Below are 20,449 nucleotides of genomic sequence, written 5' to 3' on the forward strand. Positions count from 1 at the left end.
GTCATGTACAAGTTCATACATTTTATGAACTTTTAATATTCTGAATGAAAATGGTTTTGGAAAAAATGTCATATCCGATTCACCCCCATTATCTCAATATCTGGTTATATTTAATCGTAAGGTTAAATTGACAGTTTTCATACAAAAATTATTTTAACCGGTAGAATATCTACCGGTTAAACGATAACCGGAGTTGGTGTTAACGGGGGTCATACAATATATCACAAAATTCATTCATGTTATGTATTATTTTTTTCTGTGAAGGCAATGTAACACATTTAAAGAAAAGTCCACAATTAATATTCTTATTATATTATCACATTAAATAAAAGACATTCAATACATAAATACAAGTATGAGTTCTATATTCGGCTGTACCGAATCGTATATACCCTTCACCATAGTGTGTTTTTAAAAAACGTTAATTCTTAAAAATTAATAAAATTTTGTATATTTTTGAAATTTATTTTTTTTTTTTTTTTAAGAATTCAATATTCCCGTCATTAAAGATTTGGATCCCAATGATATGTGGGTTCTTCAGAAAATTGACATCAACAGACTGACAGACGAAATTGCTTAATCGATTCCGCTAACTATAAGAATCCAGCATATAGTCGAACAATTATTCTGTGGAAATTACAAACGGAATTACAAATTAAACCGAATGATGAATAACTTCTTACAAAGGTGAAGGACATAATAAGATTGCTATACTATAAGTTTGTCATTTTAAATAACACCACTTTTTAAACTGATTTCCAAATTTCGATTCCATTGAAGAGTTGTCTTTTTGTCCATTGAGTTTTTTAAAATATTTGGTTTTTTTCGCAGAATAAAAATTCCATAAAGTAAGAGTCTCATCATTGCCAGTTGTAGCAACCTTTGTACCATCAGGACTCCACATTAAAAATCTAGCCCCACCATCTGGAATTTTTAGTATGTCAACAATTCTATCTAGCGAAGACATTACTAAAACTTTATAATCGTTACATGCATTGCCATCTAGAACAAAATTATCGAGTTGGTCCTGTAATTTACTTTTTTTGGAAATTATGAAATTGTACCTTGACTAGAAGTGCTCACTAGTAATTCGCCTGTAAGTTTACTAAACGATATATAATTTATTGCAATTTTTGATCCATTTTGTTGATAATAAGCAACGATTTTTTTAGTGGGAACATGTAAAAGGACAATTGAAGCAGGAACATCCTCGGCTGTAATAAAATTTATTAAAAAAATGGCGTATATGTTACAATCACATGGTTATACGAACAAATGGCTAAATCAACTCCAGTCCAGGGATGCCAATCAAAAACGACATTTAGTTTACGTCTAGATCTTACATACAGATAAACACTGCACATATTCCAATTATAAATGACAATGTTTCCCTCGGAATCGCCACTAGCCAAATAACGCATGGTTGGTGAGAAACGTATTATAGTAATAGGCAAATGGTGCTTCCGTATTTTCTTAATTGTATTCATATCGGGGACTGACAGAACATATATTGATCCATAATGTGTACCACATACAATTTGCTTACCAGATGAGGTCCACTCAATGCATTGCACAGCAATGTGTTTCAAACTAAATACCTTACCACAAATTACACAAAAATCTTGAGGACATGATACATCCCACAGTTCCAACACTTTAGAAATAGACAAAAGTTTATAGTTAATAGCAATCTACATAGTACGTAGGTATGTATATACATGCGTGTATACGTGTATGTAGCGCACAAAATTACTTGCCTGGATATTCACAAGATTTACAACCAATTGCTAATAACTCCCCACTAGGACTATAAGCCAAAGATCGGGGACACTTAATGTCAAACGCCATTGTTATATCTTCTTTACTTTGCCAAATTATTACATCATGACCAAAAGAGACCGCGATTTGACCCCGTATCGACCAATCAACCAGGTTCTGATCTATTAAAACCAAAACAAATAATATTTAAACTATAAGTAAAATTTCCAAGTAAAATTAGTGTGATATCCAAAACGAATGTTATGTTCGAAGCCCCACACAGAAAGAAACTAATAATGGAATTTGGAATGTTATTATTTTCCCCATTCATTTTAATTTTTACTGACCTAGTGCCCGTCTACACAAGAAAACTTTTTTGGGAAACTTCTGATTTTGCGTGAGGGAGAAAGAGAAATATCATTCATCTCTTTCGCGGTACGGAGTTTCTCGTACTAGGAAACTTGTTTTGTTTTGTTATTCTTCTCATTCGTACTAAAACAAATCAATGCGATTAACACGTAGTCAGTGTGACCAGGTCTCAAAAAATATTGCGGCTAAATCCCATCCAAAAGAATGCTAGAAAAAATGCTAAATTGATTTTAAAATGCCAAAAAAAAAAATGCTAAATTTTTTAAAGTGTTTTTATGAACAATTCATATTAATTTGTAACTGAAATTCATTGTAATTTATAACAAGTAAGAAAGTATATTCTGCCGTGGTTGACCATATGAGTATAAAATTTGATTTATTTTTCGTAATAAAGCATTTATGTTGAATTGAACCTTGGTTCCGATATATTTAAACTAATTTTCTGAGAAAGGCTTTATACATTTGTATATGTTGGGGGGCTAGGTAAAATAAAGGACGGACTTTAACCATTTTTAAAAGGTTTTGTCATTGGATCAAAAAGCATACGTGCTTATTGTTTTGAAAATTTCAACCTCTACCAGACGGTCAGACTTACATGGCTTAATCGATTCAGAAAATGATTCTTAACCGATTAGTATACTCAAACGTAGTATAGTGAATTAGGGTAAAAAATTAAGTTCCGTGGTATTAAGATAAACAGAAATGCTAAAAATTATTTATTTTTGTAAATTTAGCTATATGTAATGTCTCTAACTTTAAAATATTTCTGAATGCAAAAATTACATAAAGCTCTATTAATTACACTAGTTGCTCATGGTATAAAACCTATATGTGTTTTCGGAAGGAAAAGTATAATATTTCTAGTTTTACTTTTTTTTATAAACAATTTTATTTGTCTTCCTCAAAATACTTTAAAAATGGTTTTCATGTCACAAAAATATTGAAAATTCCGTTGAATTAATTTTAAATCTCGGTGAATAGATGTCAGGTTTATAACTCATACTTCCAAGATTTTTTCGGAAAAATATATATGAGAATGTATGAAATGAATTGAGAGATATATTCAAATCCGTAAGTTTGTAATTCTGGAATAAATTGTCAATAATATTTTCGAAATTTATGTATTTTTTTTAATTAAAAAAAAAAACGAGACAACAAAATTACTAAAAATTTGGTAAAAATAAAAAGAACAGAAAGTAGGATGAGAAAGTCTTAATTATATATTATTGATTTTTTTCAATAAATTAACAAGAACTCCTGAAGGATGATAAAAATTAAAACCTCTTTATTTCGTATAGGAAAACATAAAATTTGTTAATTAACCGTCATACATAGCCTTTTTCAAAATTATATGTTTCATTCCATGAGCAAACAAAAAGTATTAGTTTGTAAAATAGCGTACTGAACGTATTTGTAAAAATATATGAAATCTCTTGAATTATTTGTATCACCTCGAATTTAAAAAAGCATTGGGTTCCAGTAAAATATTTTAGAATACAACATTTTAAAGTATTCACTTGTATTGGCGTAATTTTAAGTTATTTATCTTCATGAATCTTTTTGCATTATTTTGAATTACAGTGTAAATTATTACATTTCTCATATTTCTTGTTGCTTGTGTTTGGGTAGACATTTAATTCTGATTTTTTCCGGTTAAACCTATTTCCAATATAAATCTTTTTTGCAAAAATTTGTCTTTTTTTGTTTATATACTAAAATTGCCAAAAAGCTAAAAATGCTAAAAATATTTTATAAAAATGCTAAATAAAATGCCAAATGCTAAATTAAAATTTTACAGCTAAATCAAAATAAAAAATGCTAAATCTAGCTGCAAAAATGCTAAAATGGTCACACTGCACGTAGTTTCTGAAACAAAAGTTTCTATGTGTAGACATTAAGGAAACTTTAAAAGAGATTAAGAAAAAGAGAAAAGAAAAACTTTTGATTTTGTGTCTGAGAAAAAAAGAACGAAATATCAACCATCTCTCTCTCCCACACATAAAATTAAAAGTTTCCCAAAAAGTTTTCCTGTGTATACCGGCACTTACTGTGAGAATTCTGTTTTTCAGATGCACATGAAGTTGGGTTGTTATTTGAATAAAAATGTTGTTTTTGTTTTACGAACGAATAATATTTTGTTTAATTTAGAATAAAGAATAGTTCGAACTATTTATGTCGATTAATTGTATAATATTTTTATTCGGTTTATTCGACAAATAATAATTTGAGGTTTTAAGTTAGCCGGTTAATAATCGGATAATTCAAAATTATTCTGTTAACCGAATAAATAAAAAGCAGGAAACTGGATCTTTCTTTATCAATATTATGGCTTTTTTACAATATTTTTTTTCTATAACAAACAAAAAATTTAGTTCTAAATAATTATAATACAAAATCAAACAATTTTTATAGCACATATCTTACCGCAGCTCGAGTCATAATCTGGCAGATCAAATGTTGTATCAAGGGATGCAGATGGTTTCGATCGGGGTTTACATGGCCAATCATACAAAAACCAATTGTTTTCATTATTATCCCGACAGCATGTTCTTAATATAAGGCCAGTTGATTTTACAATTGGGTCCATTAGTTGTAAAACACGATCTTTTGTAATTTCCATTATCAAATTTATCGTTGGTAAATAAGTATTTTCTCTCCAATAGTCTTGGCTAGTACACTACAAATTATTAATTCCCAATATGTTATGATAATAATTACTTTACATTTAAATACATATTTATACTATATATATTTTCTTTACCAATGAAAGAACATCTCTAGTCGGTTTTTTTGAAGCAAATTTTATGTTTTTTTCACAATTTTTTAATAGAAATCGACGAGGTATAAAACGATCTCCGTAAGATATTGGCATTGGTTTATCTGAAGAAAGAATTTTCTGAAAATATAAAAAAATATCTGTCTGAAAAAATTTCATAAAATAACAAGTAAGAGTGTTATATTCCTGAAATGAAAAGGGCGTAACAACACTTTTGAAAGTTTTACAGGAGAGACACAAAACTAACAAAAGTTAAAACTATTGTTGTTATAAAAAAGTATCTTTCTTCCATGTATTATATCCTAACATCAATAAACATGTTTAAATATAAATGTGACTCCAGATATCGTCTATTGTGTTGCTTTTTAGGAAATTCTGACTTGTGAAAATGACTAATTTGTTGCTACGCCCTTTTGAATTTCATATTAATAAAATTGGTGTTTTTGACAATAAAGTTCTAAAACATGTATTTCGACAACATGTATTTCGATGTAGTGGACCATTTTCAATCAAAACGTAGATTTCCAAATTTTTTGTTGTTTCAATAATCTCAGCATCAGTGTTGCCACGAACTTCAGAAATAAAAGGCTAAATCGAAATTAAAAAAGGCCAAATAAGGCGAAAAAGTTTATAAATTAAGTCTAGAAAAATACTACATTTTAGACCTTAAAAATCTGTGTTACAAAAAATGAAAGATAATAGTCGGGCATATTCGACCATAATATATGATTTCCGCAGAAATTAGAATCATTTTCTGAGCCGATTTAGTAAATCTGTCCAACTTACTAACTGGATGTCTTCGAAGAATTTAATAAAATGATTCTATTTATACTCTAAACAACTTTAGTGGAGACGTTAAAAAATATTTGTCATATACTGACCTTAAAGTATACATCGACTTAGAATCATTTTTTTGAGCCGATTTAATCCATCTGTCCGGCTTACTGGCTCGGTGTCTATGTTAAGCTTTTGCGCAAAATACTGGTCGCAATTTTCGGTTTTTTGGCTGGGTGTCTGTGTTAAGCTTCTGCACAAGATACTTGTCGCAATGTTCAAGATTATTTGATGAAATTTGTAACGTACGCAACGCACGCATGACTACACATTCCAACTTATTTTATTAATTTATGTTACGAAACAGTATACATATGTAACATACTTATTTGTGTTATCATCAAAATTACCATATATAAAAAGGCTAAATTTAGCCTTAACAAGTTAGAGTGTTATATCGGCTGCCCATAAGTTATCAAATTTTAAGGATTGATTCAAATTTACCATAACGTATTACACTTACTTCCATTGTGCCTAACAATATGCTATTAAGAACAGAACTACCACTTAACAGACTGTAACAGAACGTACTAAATTGAACAAATGTTAACATATGTTAAATATTTAACATAATTTGAATGGAAATAATAATGTATTAAAAAAGTAAGAATGAATAGTCGGGCATGGCTGACCGTATGATACCCTACACCAGATATTATATGTGATTTATTTTTCATAAAAAAGCATCATTTATCTTGAATATTACCTTGTTTCCGATATATTTAAGCAATTTATGGACGACAAACTAATTTTCTGAAAGGGGCTTTATATAAGGGCTAGGGGCAAATATGGACCAATCCCGATGAAATTTTATGAATAGCTTTATATTTATAGAATATTTATTTATGCTGAATTTCATCAAGGGGACTTAGTATGGAAGCTACGGTCAAATGAGGCCCGAACTTAGTTGTGCCGCTTTTAGAGATACAAGTATATTTAACATAATTATGAGCTAAAACGCGCTTTTCGGGGTGTTCTATTGTACGGGACCCATTTTAAACATTTCATTAGGATTCGTCCTTGGGTCAAAAAAACATATGTGCCAAATTTCATCCAATTTCCAAGCTTTGCATGGACAGCCAGCCAGACGGGCAGACGGCTGTACCTGGCTTAATCGATCTGATTCTAAGCCGATTGCTATACTTTAGGGTGTGTGGGTATAAGACGAATATTTTTGTGCATTACAAACATCAGCACAAACTCAACATACCCTCCCTACTAAAGTGGTGTAGGGTATAAAAACTAATTTAATTTTGCACGGAAGGTACAAGAAATTGTTAACCGTTACATTTTCTCAATGTTTTTTACACAAACCAGAAATAATTTTTTTTTGTAAACTAGGACCTGAGAGGTTGAAAAAACTTTTAGCTCCGTATTTGTATGAGTGGTAATGGTGGACTGATTTTAAAAAAATTGATCCTTGCACCAAGAACTATAAGACTGACAGTTTTTGTAAAAAGAATAAAAAAATTAAGTTAAGAAGCATAATTTTTACTCATAACTCTGAACCTATTGAAACGATCTTGCTGATTTTCAATACCAAACTGTACCGGATAATAACGAATGTTTTGGGCGAATTTCGTTAATTTTCATTGCTTCGTTTTAATGTGAGCGTGTTTTTCACAGACAGATGGACATATCAGAATTTCATAAGGACCCGGAATATTTCGAGGGACTATGTTCAATAGTCTATATCAAAAATAATAAGATTTCATGAGATAAAAAAAAAACAGTTTATTTCGCTAGTTCGTGAAGATTTTTAACATTTTTCTTCTACAATATATGAATTTAAAATTATGCATTATTTGCAAAATTATTCACAAATTTATAACAGATAGTGCTTTTTTTCGACGAAAATTTTCATACAATCAACAGTTAGAGAGTTTTTCTTGGAAACATAAAATTTATAATTTATATTTTAAGCAATTTTATGGAGTAAAATAAACCAATTTGTTAAAAAAGCATTATAATTATAATGATTATAATGTTTTGGTCCAAAATTATATGGTTGAACACAACAGGAAAATTAAACTAATTAGTGTCTTAATGAGCGATTTCTCGAAAACTATTAGGCCGATTTTAAATATTTTTACTTGTGTTCAGCATGTCCATTAGTAAGAAAACTTGTTTTGTAACAGAAAATTATCCAAAGAGTTCAAAGCAATATTTGGAATAGATATGGAGTTTTGCATTCAGATTTTTTTCTTTCTTTAAGATAGAAAACATTTCAAAATGCTATAAAATTGCCAAAAATATGTTTTTGACTTTGAAATATATATCACTGATGCGGGATTGTTTGCTGGATATTTTGCCATCAAAATCTCATTTTCATGCAAATTACAGTTAGCGACTATTGAATATAATCCCTCGATATATATTATGTTAGGTCTCGGATGAATATTTCTTGGTGTTACACACCGAATGACAAACTTATACATACATATATAAAAAGGCTAACCTGGGAACACCACATAAACATATAAAATTTACTTTAAAATCATTTGCCAAAAAATGGACCACAGTGAGTTGTTCGGACAAGTAAAGTTATGCCAATCAGTTTTATGCAGAAAGTTTAAACCCTAATATACATATGTATGTACATATATAGGCACATATTACAAAAATAGGAATTTTACAAATGTTTAAAACTTTCTGATATTGCCAACAAACATGTCCGTATTCCCATTTAATATGGTGTTGAAATTTAGACAATATATAAAGAAAATGTAAGATTTTTTTTATTTTCATACCTTGATGAACCACTCTAATGTTAATTTGTACATATCTGTCATTTGAATAGGTAGTAGAAATAAAAAGTAATCAACACATGTGTATAATTTTTTACGTTGCACATAGTAACCGCAGATGCAAGGTTGAATCTTAGTTACGGCCGAATAGACTACAGATTCTATTGCACTATTCAATGCCGACGAAGCCAACTACAGACCTTTTTGATATTTGTAATGGATCGCATATTCTCTCATTTAAACAATTGATATGATTTAATTATTATTAACAATAATAAATCTGTTATTTCACTGGCACTTTAATTTCAGTTTAGAACACACTGTACATCAGTATAGTTGTGAGAGTTTTTAATTAATTTTATCATTAAATTTACCGCACGGAAAAGATTTACTACAATCACTACTCTTAATATGGTTGGGATTTTTTAGATCAGCAGTCAAGGAATCCTGCAAAATGGATAAACTCAATCGCAAGATCTACTGGCCTACTAAGTCCCAACATATTGAGTGTACAACACATTAAGAAGATAAACATATGTGTTACCGAAACAATGTGTCAATAAAATTGGATCAAGTGCGTGAAGAAAATCGGGTGCCAACGTATTTCTGCGCTAAATTGGAATTTTCATGTGGCATTTGCTTTCACAGAAATTATTTTAGTTTTAAAATTTGCTAATGCCCTTTAAAATTTCAAATAAAAGCACTATACTAAAATACGTTTGTTAAATTAACCCAAAAAAAACATACAACACATACCTTGTAATTAACTTCATTTTCAAATTGATTTGATTTTTTCTTTAATGAAATCATTGTTTTCCTGTAAGTAAATCCACACTTTAAACTATCACACATAATGCATCATAAAGTTATTATATTCAAAATAAATTAAAATTAATATTTCGGTATAATGACACAAAAGTAGAAAATTATTAACTTAACTAATCTGAAAAACACCAAAATTGCCATATTATTTTAAAAAGTTATTGTAACTCAGCCACCGTTATAAAGATAAAAACAAAAACAAGAGTAAAAGAAACAATGTAAAACATTGCAATTGTTACACCCTTCGAAAAAAATATATGTTACAATTTTAATTTCCGAAATAACATGATCAGTATTCTCTATATAAAAATTCATAATTTATTTTATATTTAAAAGACTTCAAAATTTTAAAGTTAAAGAGAATTTTCAAAATTTAATCATAGTCGTCTTGTAAATATTTAAAAATATAAAATTACATATGTATGTGCTTATTATCAAACACGTAAAATAGTATTGTCGGTCACGACCGACTATATCATTAAAGAGCCCTTCAGACGATCACACTTTACGTACGACAAGTCTAATGAAAAAGTAAAATGAAATTCCATTCGTATGACAAAAAAGAGAATAAAAGTCGTATGATTTATATTTTTTGTGTTTACACGATTGGTATAAAACAATAACAAAGTAAGATGGAAACAGTTGTTTCACTTTTTTATTATATGTTTACATGAAAATACATCCCTGATCTAATGCGACTTGCTTGTTTTTTGAATCATTTCAAAAAAATTAAGAGAGTCATACGACTGTCAAATTTTCCATCCGTATTTTCTCTCAATGTGTGATGATTTCGTTACATATTGCGTTTAGACGATCCCATCCGCTCTCTTCTACACAAAATTTTGACAGAAGGGGGCTTAAAAACATTCCATAATATGAAAACTTTTCAAACGATCAAACAATATTTTACAGTTTTATCTCTTTTTATATAGAAAATTTTTGTACAATTCTATGAGGAGTGTGTCAGAAAAATCTTATATTTGTATTAAGTTAAATAAAACTTAAAACGTTCAATACTAAAATTTCTAAAAATACTTAGAAATTCATTAAACATTTAAATATTGGCATATTATTCGGTATTTATAAATTTATACACCTTTTCCGAATATTCTTCCAAAAACGATTTTATAGCTGCTTCCTTTGAATTTTTGGACGAAGTGCTGCACTGAAGCTTTCAGTCGAACATGTTCTGGGACCCCTTTACTGTGTTCTTTAATTTTTTTTTTTTAAGGATCTAAAACCTTTCTACATGCCAAAGTTCTGCACAGGTTTGTTGATTTGCCTCTCGTGGTACAAAATTGTCATTATTGTTTGAATACTTAAGAGCCTTTTTTCAATAGTGACATGACACTCCGTATTATATATTTCTGTGTCGAGCCAGATGTCACAAATAATTGGCAAGTTTTGTCACAACTGCAAATGACTTGAAGCACCGGAAACATCTTGGGGAATTTTGTTTGTTTCTTTGACCAGTATTATTCTTGAACGTTACCTAGCCCATTAGCCGCATAAAAATCTTAACCCTAAAGTTGTGAAAAGGTTCCTAGTGAGTTTCATCACCAATCACACAAGTATTTTTTTGAAAGTCCTTATCGGATTTTTTTCTCGGAGTGCATTTTGACCGAAATTATAGATGAAAATAAATGATTTAGAAAAGATAATATCTGGCATATGTTTTAGAGCTAGCGTGATCGAAAAATTATAAATTGTTGAAATTTGTATGTGTGCATTTCATCAGCTAACATATTTTTATAACTTTCACCTTCGTGGGAAGGGTATATACATACATATGTACATACATATAGGTTAGTCATTCCGTTTGTAACTTCTACAGTATAATTTTCCGACCCAATAAAGTATATATCGTCACCTGAAATGCAAAAGGGCGTAACAACTATTAAAAATTTTACAGGAGAGATAAAAAACTAAATAAAATGAAAACAATTGTTGCTATAAAAACGTAAATTTTTTATAAAATTTATATCCAAACATTAACAAACAGATTTGAATATGACTGACTTGTGGAAATGACTAATTTGTTGTTACGCCCTTTTGAATTTCATCTCAATAAAATCGGAGTTTTTGACCATAGAGCTCTAAAAATTTGTAACAACATGTATTTTGATGCAGTGGACCATTTTCAATCAAAAAGTTGATTTTAACATTTTTGGTTGTTACGCCTTTTTGCATTTCAGGTGACGATATATATTCCGGATTCTTATAGCGTTGTCGATTAAGCCATGTCCTTCTGTTTGTTGAAATCAATTTTCTGAAGACCCCAGATATCTTTGTGAAATCTTGAATAATTGTATCTGACATGATTTCGAGAAGTTTCGTATTTAAAATCAGCAAAATCTGCCCATAAATAACGAAGACATGAGCAAAAATCCGAGACAACCTCTGAAAATTTCGTTAAAAAAGGAGAATTTTTTGCATGCGACGCTTAAAAACAACAACAACATTCAGACTGTGTTTGTGTTTGAGTACGTTGTTTTCTTGTTTATAACAAACATTAACCACTGGAAACAACAACAACGTATAGTATTTGTGTTTGTTGTTTTTATTTCTTATACCCTACACCACTTTAGTGGGGAGGGTATATTGGATTTGTGCTGATGTTTGTAACATACAAAAATATTCGTCCTAGACCCACCTTAAAGTATACCAATCGGCTTAGAATCGTTTTCTGAGTCGATTAAGCTACACTATCGGACAAAATAAAGTGCAAAAGTACTCATGCTATATTCCTTCATCGAAAAATCGATTAAATGATTATTGAATAAGGAAATTTTTTTCAAAATCATTAAGTTAATATACAATGCTACAATAATAACAATAAAACTAAATTATTGTACATTTTCTGTAAAACTTCTAAAATAAAAGTAAATTCATTTTTTGTCGGACAAAATAAAGTGTAAATTTTATATATCATTATTTAAATTTCTTGTATATAAAATTTTTTATCTATTTTGGGTCTTGTTTTATATATTTGATCTACTTAAGCCATTTTGGTAATTTTTTTTCACCATTGTTATTCACAATCGCCTTTCCCTCCCCTTGCTTTCCCCATATGATTATTTTCAAAAGAAATCCGTTTTTGATCACTATTTCATCGGATTTTTTTTTATCAATTGTTGTCCAAAATTAATTTATTCGAATTAGGGCTGTGCTCTGAGCAGCTTGTTCCAATTTTTCAGTGTTATTTCCTACAGTAATGCTATTTTTTAACTTTATCAAGCGCTTAAGCTTATTATCTTGGCGAGATATAAAGTTGCTCAAGTCCATTTCGAAGGCAATGATCTTAAGATTTGACTGTAATATGCTCACATAGTGTTCACTAGAGCTTTTTGAATAAATTTCCCCTAAGTTCCCCACAGCTAACATTAAAAATTGAACACATACGAAGAGTCAACTGACCCATACGTTCAATCTTTCACCAACACATTTAAAAGCATGGACATTTTTTTCGGTTTTAGTATTCAATTTTGTATTTTTTAGCTCAAATTTGCGTAGTCAGATGAGTCCTAATTTGTACCGAAAATTTTAAAATGTCGACAATGAGTGTGATTTAAACCCTTCAATATACAATATTTTAAAAACAATACCCAAGGTTTTAAACATTATGGTGGGGGGCTATCGGTATTGGTACATTATTCAACCTTAGGAGCAGGAATCTTAGTGAAAATGGAGTAAACAATAACAAATGAGCAATTCACGAGCGTATTTAATAAATTTTTTTAAATAAATGCCGTAAAAATGGATTTGGGAGATTTAATGCCTCAACGGATTCATGACTTCAAACACACGACAAAGGTTGAAAACATTACTGTAAGAAAAAAAAAAAAAAAAACACTGAAAAATTGGAATGACCTACTCAGACCATCGCCCTAAATCCAATAGATTAATTTTTGACCACAATTGATCAAAAAAATTCCGCTGAAATAGCGAACAAAAACGGATTTCTTTTGAAAATAATCGTATGGGGGAAAGCAAGGGGAAGGGAAGGCGATTGCGAATAATAATAGTAAAAAAATACAAAAATGGCTTAAGTAGATCCAGATATTCAAATCAGAACCAAAATAGATAAAAAATGTTGATATACAAAAAATTTAAATAATGATATATAAAATTTACACTTTAGGTGGAATGATTTTGTTTTATTGTAATTTTTGTAGCATTGTATATGAACTAAATGAATTTTAAAAAAAATCCATATTCAAGAATCATTTAACAGATTTTTTGCTGAAAGAATATAGCATGAGCATTTTTGCACTTTATTTTGTCCGATAGTGTATGTCCGTCCGTCCGTCCGTCCGTCTGGCTGGCTGTCCATGTAAACCTTGTGCGCAAGGTACAGGTCGCAATTTTCAAGATAATTGGATGAAATTTGGCAGGCAGATTTTATTTGGACGAAGCCTATTGAAAATGGTTAAAATCGGTCCATTATTTCACCTAGCCCCCATAGAACAGAACCCCCGAAAAGGGCTTCTGAGCTCATAATTATCTTAAATATACAGATATATCAATAAAATACGGCACAACTAAGTTTTATAGAAGTCTTGATGACCCTGCCAAATTTCATAAAGATCGGGCAACATAGCTCCCATACAAAGTCCCCTTCAGAAAATTACTTGAATGTCCCAAATTAACTTATAAACACAAATATCGCGATGAAATTCAGCACAATAAAATATTATGTAAATATAAATATATTCACAAAATTTTATCGGGCTTGGTCCATATTTGCCCCTAGCCCCCATATAAAGCCTCTTTCAGAAAATAAGTTTTTCATCCATAAATTGCTTAAATGTATCGGAACAAGGGAATATTGAAGATAAATGCTTTATTATGAAAAATAAATCACATTTAATATTCATAACTGGTGTAAGGTATCATATGGTCGGCTGATCAATTATGTGGAAAATCGGACCATAATTTGTTATACCTCCCATAAAATAGGTCAAAAAGAGAGTTAATCATTACTTAAAGGTGGTATTAGACAACATGTATTTTACATATCGTTAGCTTAGTACGCAAACGTAACAAGTCCACTTTTTACAGAAACTGTGATTTTAATGCAGAATGGTAGTATAACTTGAAATACACATGCTACAATCAAAAAATTATCTTATTTTTACGCCTTCTAACTCAAGCTAGCTTGAAGCGGATGCATCAAAGCCATTGCACGGGGAATACTTGGTCATAGACCGGAAGTAGTTAGCTGCTTGGACTTTTCACAGAGGAATCGTCCTGGCCACTCCCAAGTGAGTGGCAATCAGAAAACTTTCAACCTCTGTAAAGAACCCCATCCCCCAAACATGTACGTAAGGTAAAAGTTATAAAAAAATGTGCTAAGTCTAACAAAAAATAAAAATTCAGAAAAAGAAAATATGCTAAATATAGTTTATAAACATTAAAAAATACTTACTTTTTCATGTTTTTTATTCATTTTCTTTAATTAATTTTTTTTTCAAAAAATCTTATTTCAAAACAAAACAGCTGTTTTGTTTATGTTTGTCACATGAAAATAGAGCGGTTGTATATAAGTTTGTCAATATGCTTGTAAGACCGAGAAATATTCATCTGAGACCCAACAAAGCATATATATTCTTGGTCCTTATGAAATTCTGAGTCGATTTAGATATGTCCGTCTGCCCGTCTGTCTGTCTGTATAAAACACGCTGACGTTAAAACGAAGCAACGGAATTGTTATGAAATTCACCCAAAATATTCATTGTTATCCTATGTAGTTTGGTATTGAAAATCAGAAAGATCGGTAAAAAAAGGTTCAGAGTTATGAGTAAAAATTTGAGACCACCTCGAAAAAATTGTGCATTTTTACATATTTATTTGTATTTTTTACAAAAACTACTGCAAATAAATTGATGAATTTTGTCAGAGATATAACTCCAGGATCAACATTGTTAAAAATCGCAAAAATCGGTTCACAATTGGTCATAGCTCCCATACAAGGTCTCCTTCTCAAAATCACTTCAACCCATATTTCTCATTACCAAATAAAATTATCCATATAAAAATTAGCACAAACATTGCTTTTATATACAGAAATGATACTGTAAAATTTGTTAACGATCGGTCCGTAATTGGTCGTAGCTCCAATACAAGGTCCCCTTTCGAGAATCACTTAAACGCATATTACTCATTACCAAATAAAGATATCCATACAAAATATGGCACAAATATTACTTTTATCTACAGAAATCTTACTATCTATAATTGGTCATAGCCCCCATACAAGGTCCCATTTCAAGAATCACTTAAACGCATTTTACTAATTACCAAATAATGATATCCATAAAAATTTTGCACAAATATTTATTGTTGAATTTTGTCAGACATATAGTGGGGGGATCCACTGTGTTGAAAATCGAAATCGGTCCAAAATTTGTTATACCACCCATAGCGATTAAAAAATGTTTAATTTTTCGCAAAAAAAATACATAAAAACTGTCCAAGACGAGCAAGATTCGTACTACGGATCTCCTAGTTGCAAGTTCTACGCCATTTCCACTACACCATTAACTAGCTTCGTAATTGTCTGCAACTAATGATGTTCACATAGAAATTTTCTTTCCTGTTTGTGTAAAAAGTTGTTGCTAACCCAAGATCAAATAAAATGTAAAGTGTAACTGTTTAATTTTTTCAGCAACATCAGTGTTAGATAAAAGTTATTCAGCAGCAATGTTTTGTACAAACAGAAAATAACCTGGCTTTTTTATATGAAAAATATTAGTTAACGAAGGACAAAATAATGAAGTGGTGTAGTGGATGGAACGGAGAATTAACAAACTGAGCTTGCCGGTTTGATTCCTAGTCGATTTAATCTTTTTTTGTCATAAATAATCAAAATTAAAAAAAAATCAAATTAAGTGTCGAAATTCGGTTCAACAATAAAAATTTAAAAGCAAATTTTTATACCCTCCACCACCATCAGTGGTAATAGAGGGTATATATAACTCTGTCATTCCGTGTGTAACACCAAAAAATATTCATCTGAGACTCAACAAAGTATATATATTCTTGATCCTTATGAAATTCTGAGTCGATTCAGCTATGTCCGTCTGTGTAAAACACGCTCACGTTAAAACGAAGCAATGGACATTCACGTTACACTTAAATTTGCTTGTTAACTGGAGGATTTTACATAAAAATACGATTTTCACTGCTAAAGTGCGATCAAAAAAAATGCGCACTGTTACGTATGAACATTATTTTAGTACTTTCTATATGACAACTCTTATATTATATTATTATTTTTTTATGTTTGTATACTTTACTCTTTTTTGAAGAAAATGTATTGTATTAACTTTTTTGAATTCTTAACGATTTTTGGTTGAATAAATAACTTTGTGAAAAAGAGCTAATTTTATTTTGGAAATTTAACATTGGTGTCAGAAGTGGGATTCTATTATGAAAGATGAATGCAGAACAATTAAGAATTTACGGATTCACTTGCTGGTGCGATTATACAAACCTAGTACTTTCAATTCGTTCACAAATGGACGAAAGGTGCCACCATTCTGCGTGGCTGAATGTAAATTGTATTTATATGTCGTTGATGGTGAAGTAGACACCCTTGTGGGCCGGGAGTGGATAACAAAGTTTGTAAATTAGATTGATTTTGTTAACCTGTTTTCTACGACTAACTGGATAGGTAATATTGATACCGCACCGCTAGAGATGAGTCCTACGCAATATCAGCAGCTTCAGAATATACTTGGAAAATTTGACTCTATTTTCAGTACCACACCCGGTAAATTACCTGGTCCTCCGGCAAAGGTTCACTTGAAACCCGATGCAAAACCAATTTTTGCTAAAGCCAGGGAAATTCCTTTGGCCTTGAAGGATGCATATATCGCGAAGATGGATAGGAAATTAGCTCTGGGTTTATACCGGCAGATTAACTTCTCCGAATAGGCGTCCACGACACATGTCGTGACAAAGAAAAATGGTGGCATCAGAATCACTGGAAATTATAAACCCACAGTAAACCTCCGTATTATAATTGATGAGTATCCAATACCGAAGGTCGAGGATCTACTTAATAAAATGGGGCATCCAACCATATTTTGTCATTTAGATATTACTGACGCCTATTCACATCTGCCTATCGATGAAGAATTTGCACATATTTTAACATTGAATACTCCTACCCATGGTCTTATTCGTTCTAATAGAGCCGAATATGGTGCTGCGAATATACCGGCGTAATGGCAAAGGCGGATGGAGGCCGTATTGAAAAATATACCGAATGTAACGAGTTTCTTTGACGATATTCTTGTGTATTCGGACTCTTTTGATGATATGATTTCTTCCCTTAATATGGTTTTGAAACAGCTAGTGGATCAAGGTGTCCGCTTAAATCGTTCTAAATGTGTTTTCGCTACTCCATCCGTAGAATTCTTGGGCCACCGTATAGATAAATATGGAATACATAAGTCCGACAAACACATCGAAGCGGTTAAAAATGCACTAAAACCATCGACACCAGAGGAACTACAACTTATATTGGGTAAGGCGACTTATTACAACGCTTTTATTCCTGATTTAGCTACGAAGGCCAGACCACTGAGAAATATGCTACTGGAAAAAGATTTTAAGTGGACGAAAGATGGTGAAGAAGCGTACAAGGATATCAAGTCAGCACTTATTTCTCCTCAAGTTTTGACTACATATAACCCTATATTACCTTTGATATTGGTAACTGATGCAAGTAAATGCGGTCTTGGCGCGGTGTTGTCGCATAGAATGCCAAATGGATTGGAACGTCCCATAGCATACGCGAGCAAAGCATTAACTAAAACTGAAATAAGCTATCCACAAATGGACAAAGGAGCACTCGCTATTGTATGTGCGGTCAAAAAGTTTTTCAAATACATCTACGCACGTCACTTCACACTCATTACGGATCACAAGCCGCTTTCCCAGATTCTACACCCGACTAAATCTGTATCAATACTTTGTATAAGTCGCATGGCTAATTATGCTAATTTTTTGAGTAATTTTGATTACGAGGTGATATACAGGCCGACAGGACAACATTCAAACGCAGATTATTGCTCTCGTATTATAAATACGAAGGCGATAGCACATGCAACGGCAAAGGATGAACACTTGGGCAATATTGTTAAACTTCTGGAAATGGGCAAAGATCTTAAAAAGGCTAGTTTTACTGCACCAGAGGAAAACTATAAATTGACAGGAGGCTGTTTAACCTATGATCATAAAGAAGTCAAACCTACAACCCTTAAGAAGAAAGTAATGGAAGATCATTTGGGTATTGTGAAAATGAAAGGCCTAGCCCGTTCCTTTGTCTACTGGCGTGGAATAGATAAAGATATTGAAGACTGTGCGAAATCCTGTAACGACTGCGTAATGCAGAAAAATGTACTCCCAAATATAGCGAACACCATTGGAGTTATCCTAAAGGGCCGTGGGAACGAATACATATTGACTACGCAGGTCCTTTTTTAGAAGTGATGTTTTTGATAGTTACTGATGCATACAGCAAATGGATCGACGTGAAAATAACGGCACCTATCACTGCAGCAGCAACAATAAATATCCTGGATGAACTGTTTGCTGCATATGGTGTACCCACTACAGTCGTTTCTGACAATTGTACCAACTTTTCCTCTACTGATTTTCAGGAGTTTTTGCAGAAAAGTGTACCATAAACAATCAGCCCCATGCCATCCTGCAACAAACGGTCAGGCGGAAAGAAGTGTGCAGACTATAAAGAGATTCCTTGAGGATCTTAACGAATTTTTACGTCAATATCGAAATGCTCCCCATACTACCACTGGGGAAGCACCTGCAAAATTATTCATGGGACGTTTACTGAGAACACGCCTAGATTTGATTCGACCAGAGGAAACCCCTACTAAAGTAACTGAAAAGCAGTACATGAAACGTGGCCAGAACCATAGAAAAATAAATAGAACTGAAACTGAGAATAAGAAATATTACTCTCTCACATGTACAGGTTCTGTGTGAATTTAATACAATTGTATGAGTATTTTTATTTTTGTTTACATAAAATAACAAAAATATGAAAGTACAAAATGTATCCGAATACACCATACCCTACCACATTGCGAGTAAGTAGCAATAAGTTATTTAGTATTTTTTAATGTAGAAGTTATATTCAAGAGATTGATGTTTGCTTAATTAATGAATGTACTACTCATTATAACAATATATAGTCAAAATTTCGTATATATAAAATTTGTTGAGTCTAATTTTATAAATACCCTATTCTTGTATAGTATGTACCGCTTACAAAAAAGTTCAATAGGCTAATTTATGGACGGATTACATCATTACATCGACGCAGGTGTTACAAACTTTAAGACATGAACAAAATGCCGTTCCCATTAGTGTGGTGTAGGGTGTATTTTGACTGCATTTGGGCTGCGTTGAAATTAACAATAATCGTTCATATCAAGCGTTAATTTTAGCATTTGCACAATTCCTTTGGCAAAATAGCCCCTGCTGCTGCAATAAACACTGCTAAAAGTTATGTTGTTCCTATAAAATTATTGAAAACATTTTCAGAAAAAAACTAATTTTTCAATCGTTTTTATTTTTTTAATATAATTTTCAAGTGTCAATATTGACTCAACCCAGCAACCACAAAGAGTTTATTTAAAATTAAAAATAATTTTTAATGAAGATCTTTCTTACATTGGTCAACTGATATTGAATAAAAATGGCTAATTCAAACCATTATTTCATAAAATATCGAAATATAATATCAAACAAAAATATAAAAACTTTTTAAACGAAAGAGTTTGTGTTTGTTGGGTTACATATTTTTCAACTAATACATTCTCACGACTTAGGTTTTTGACAGCAGACTTAGGTTTTGTCATACTCAGTTTCAGTTCTATGTATACCTTTTCTATGGCCAGAACCATATAGTAGGTATATAGGCGAAACTGAAGGGGTTTTCAAACAAAATTTGTTATTCTCTTCACACAAACGAGTTCTGAGAGAATAAAACACACTTGAGAGTACTAAACGCACTCACAAAACTTCAAATTTTCTTCGCGAAATTGCGAGGATATTAGCACTTAATAGTTTTTCTTATCACTTAAACTTAATATTTATTATTTTTTGC

At 31.2% G+C, this 20,449-nt stretch overlaps 1 protein-coding gene across 2 annotated transcripts; it reads right to left on the minus strand.

Moving 5' to 3' along the window:
- Nucleotides 1–289: 289 nt before the first annotated feature.
- Nucleotides 290–9,448, minus strand: LOC119601101 (protein cortex). Of its 2 annotated transcripts, none has more exons than XM_037951850.1 (7): nucleotides 9,241–9,448; nucleotides 4,889–5,023; nucleotides 4,552–4,804; nucleotides 1,758–1,940; nucleotides 1,274–1,654; nucleotides 1,065–1,214; nucleotides 290–1,002 (listed from the first exon to the last, which is right to left on the minus strand). In XM_037951850.1, exons 1-7 carry the CDS (start codon nucleotides 9,334–9,336, stop codon nucleotides 725–727), a joined length of 1,476 nt encoding a protein of 491 aa, XP_037807778.1. In that variant the 5' UTR covers nucleotides 9,337–9,448; the 3' UTR covers nucleotides 290–724. The 2 variants fall into 2 exon arrangements, with proteins under 2 accessions (XP_037807778.1, XP_037807782.1); XM_037951854.1 differs by lacking the exon at nucleotides 9,241–9,448 and adding an exon at nucleotides 8,488–8,607.
- Between the last annotated feature and the right edge of the window lie 11,001 nt (nucleotides 9,449–20,449).

This window comes from Lucilia sericata, unplaced genomic scaffold (genome assembly GCF_015586225.1).
Source record: "Lucilia sericata isolate MDLA Ls3-8-SP2 unplaced genomic scaffold, ASM1558622v1 Contig000005F_arrow, whole genome shotgun sequence".
Lineage (NCBI taxonomy): Eukaryota > Metazoa > Arthropoda > Insecta > Diptera > Calliphoridae > Lucilia > Lucilia sericata.

Coding starts and splice junctions, on each gene's coding strand:
- LOC119601101 (XM_037951850.1), bottom strand. CDS start 9,336: ATGTGTGATAGTTTAAAGTGTGGATTTACTTACAGGAAAACAATGATT. Junction 5,024..9,240: donor AAAATGAAGTTAATTACAAG/GTATGTGTTGTA, acceptor TTATATTTTCAG/AAAATTCTTTCTTCAGATAA. Junction 1,941..4,551: donor AGATTATGACTCGAGCTGCG/GTAAGATATGTG, acceptor TGGTTTTAATAG/ATCAGAACCTGGTTGATTGG.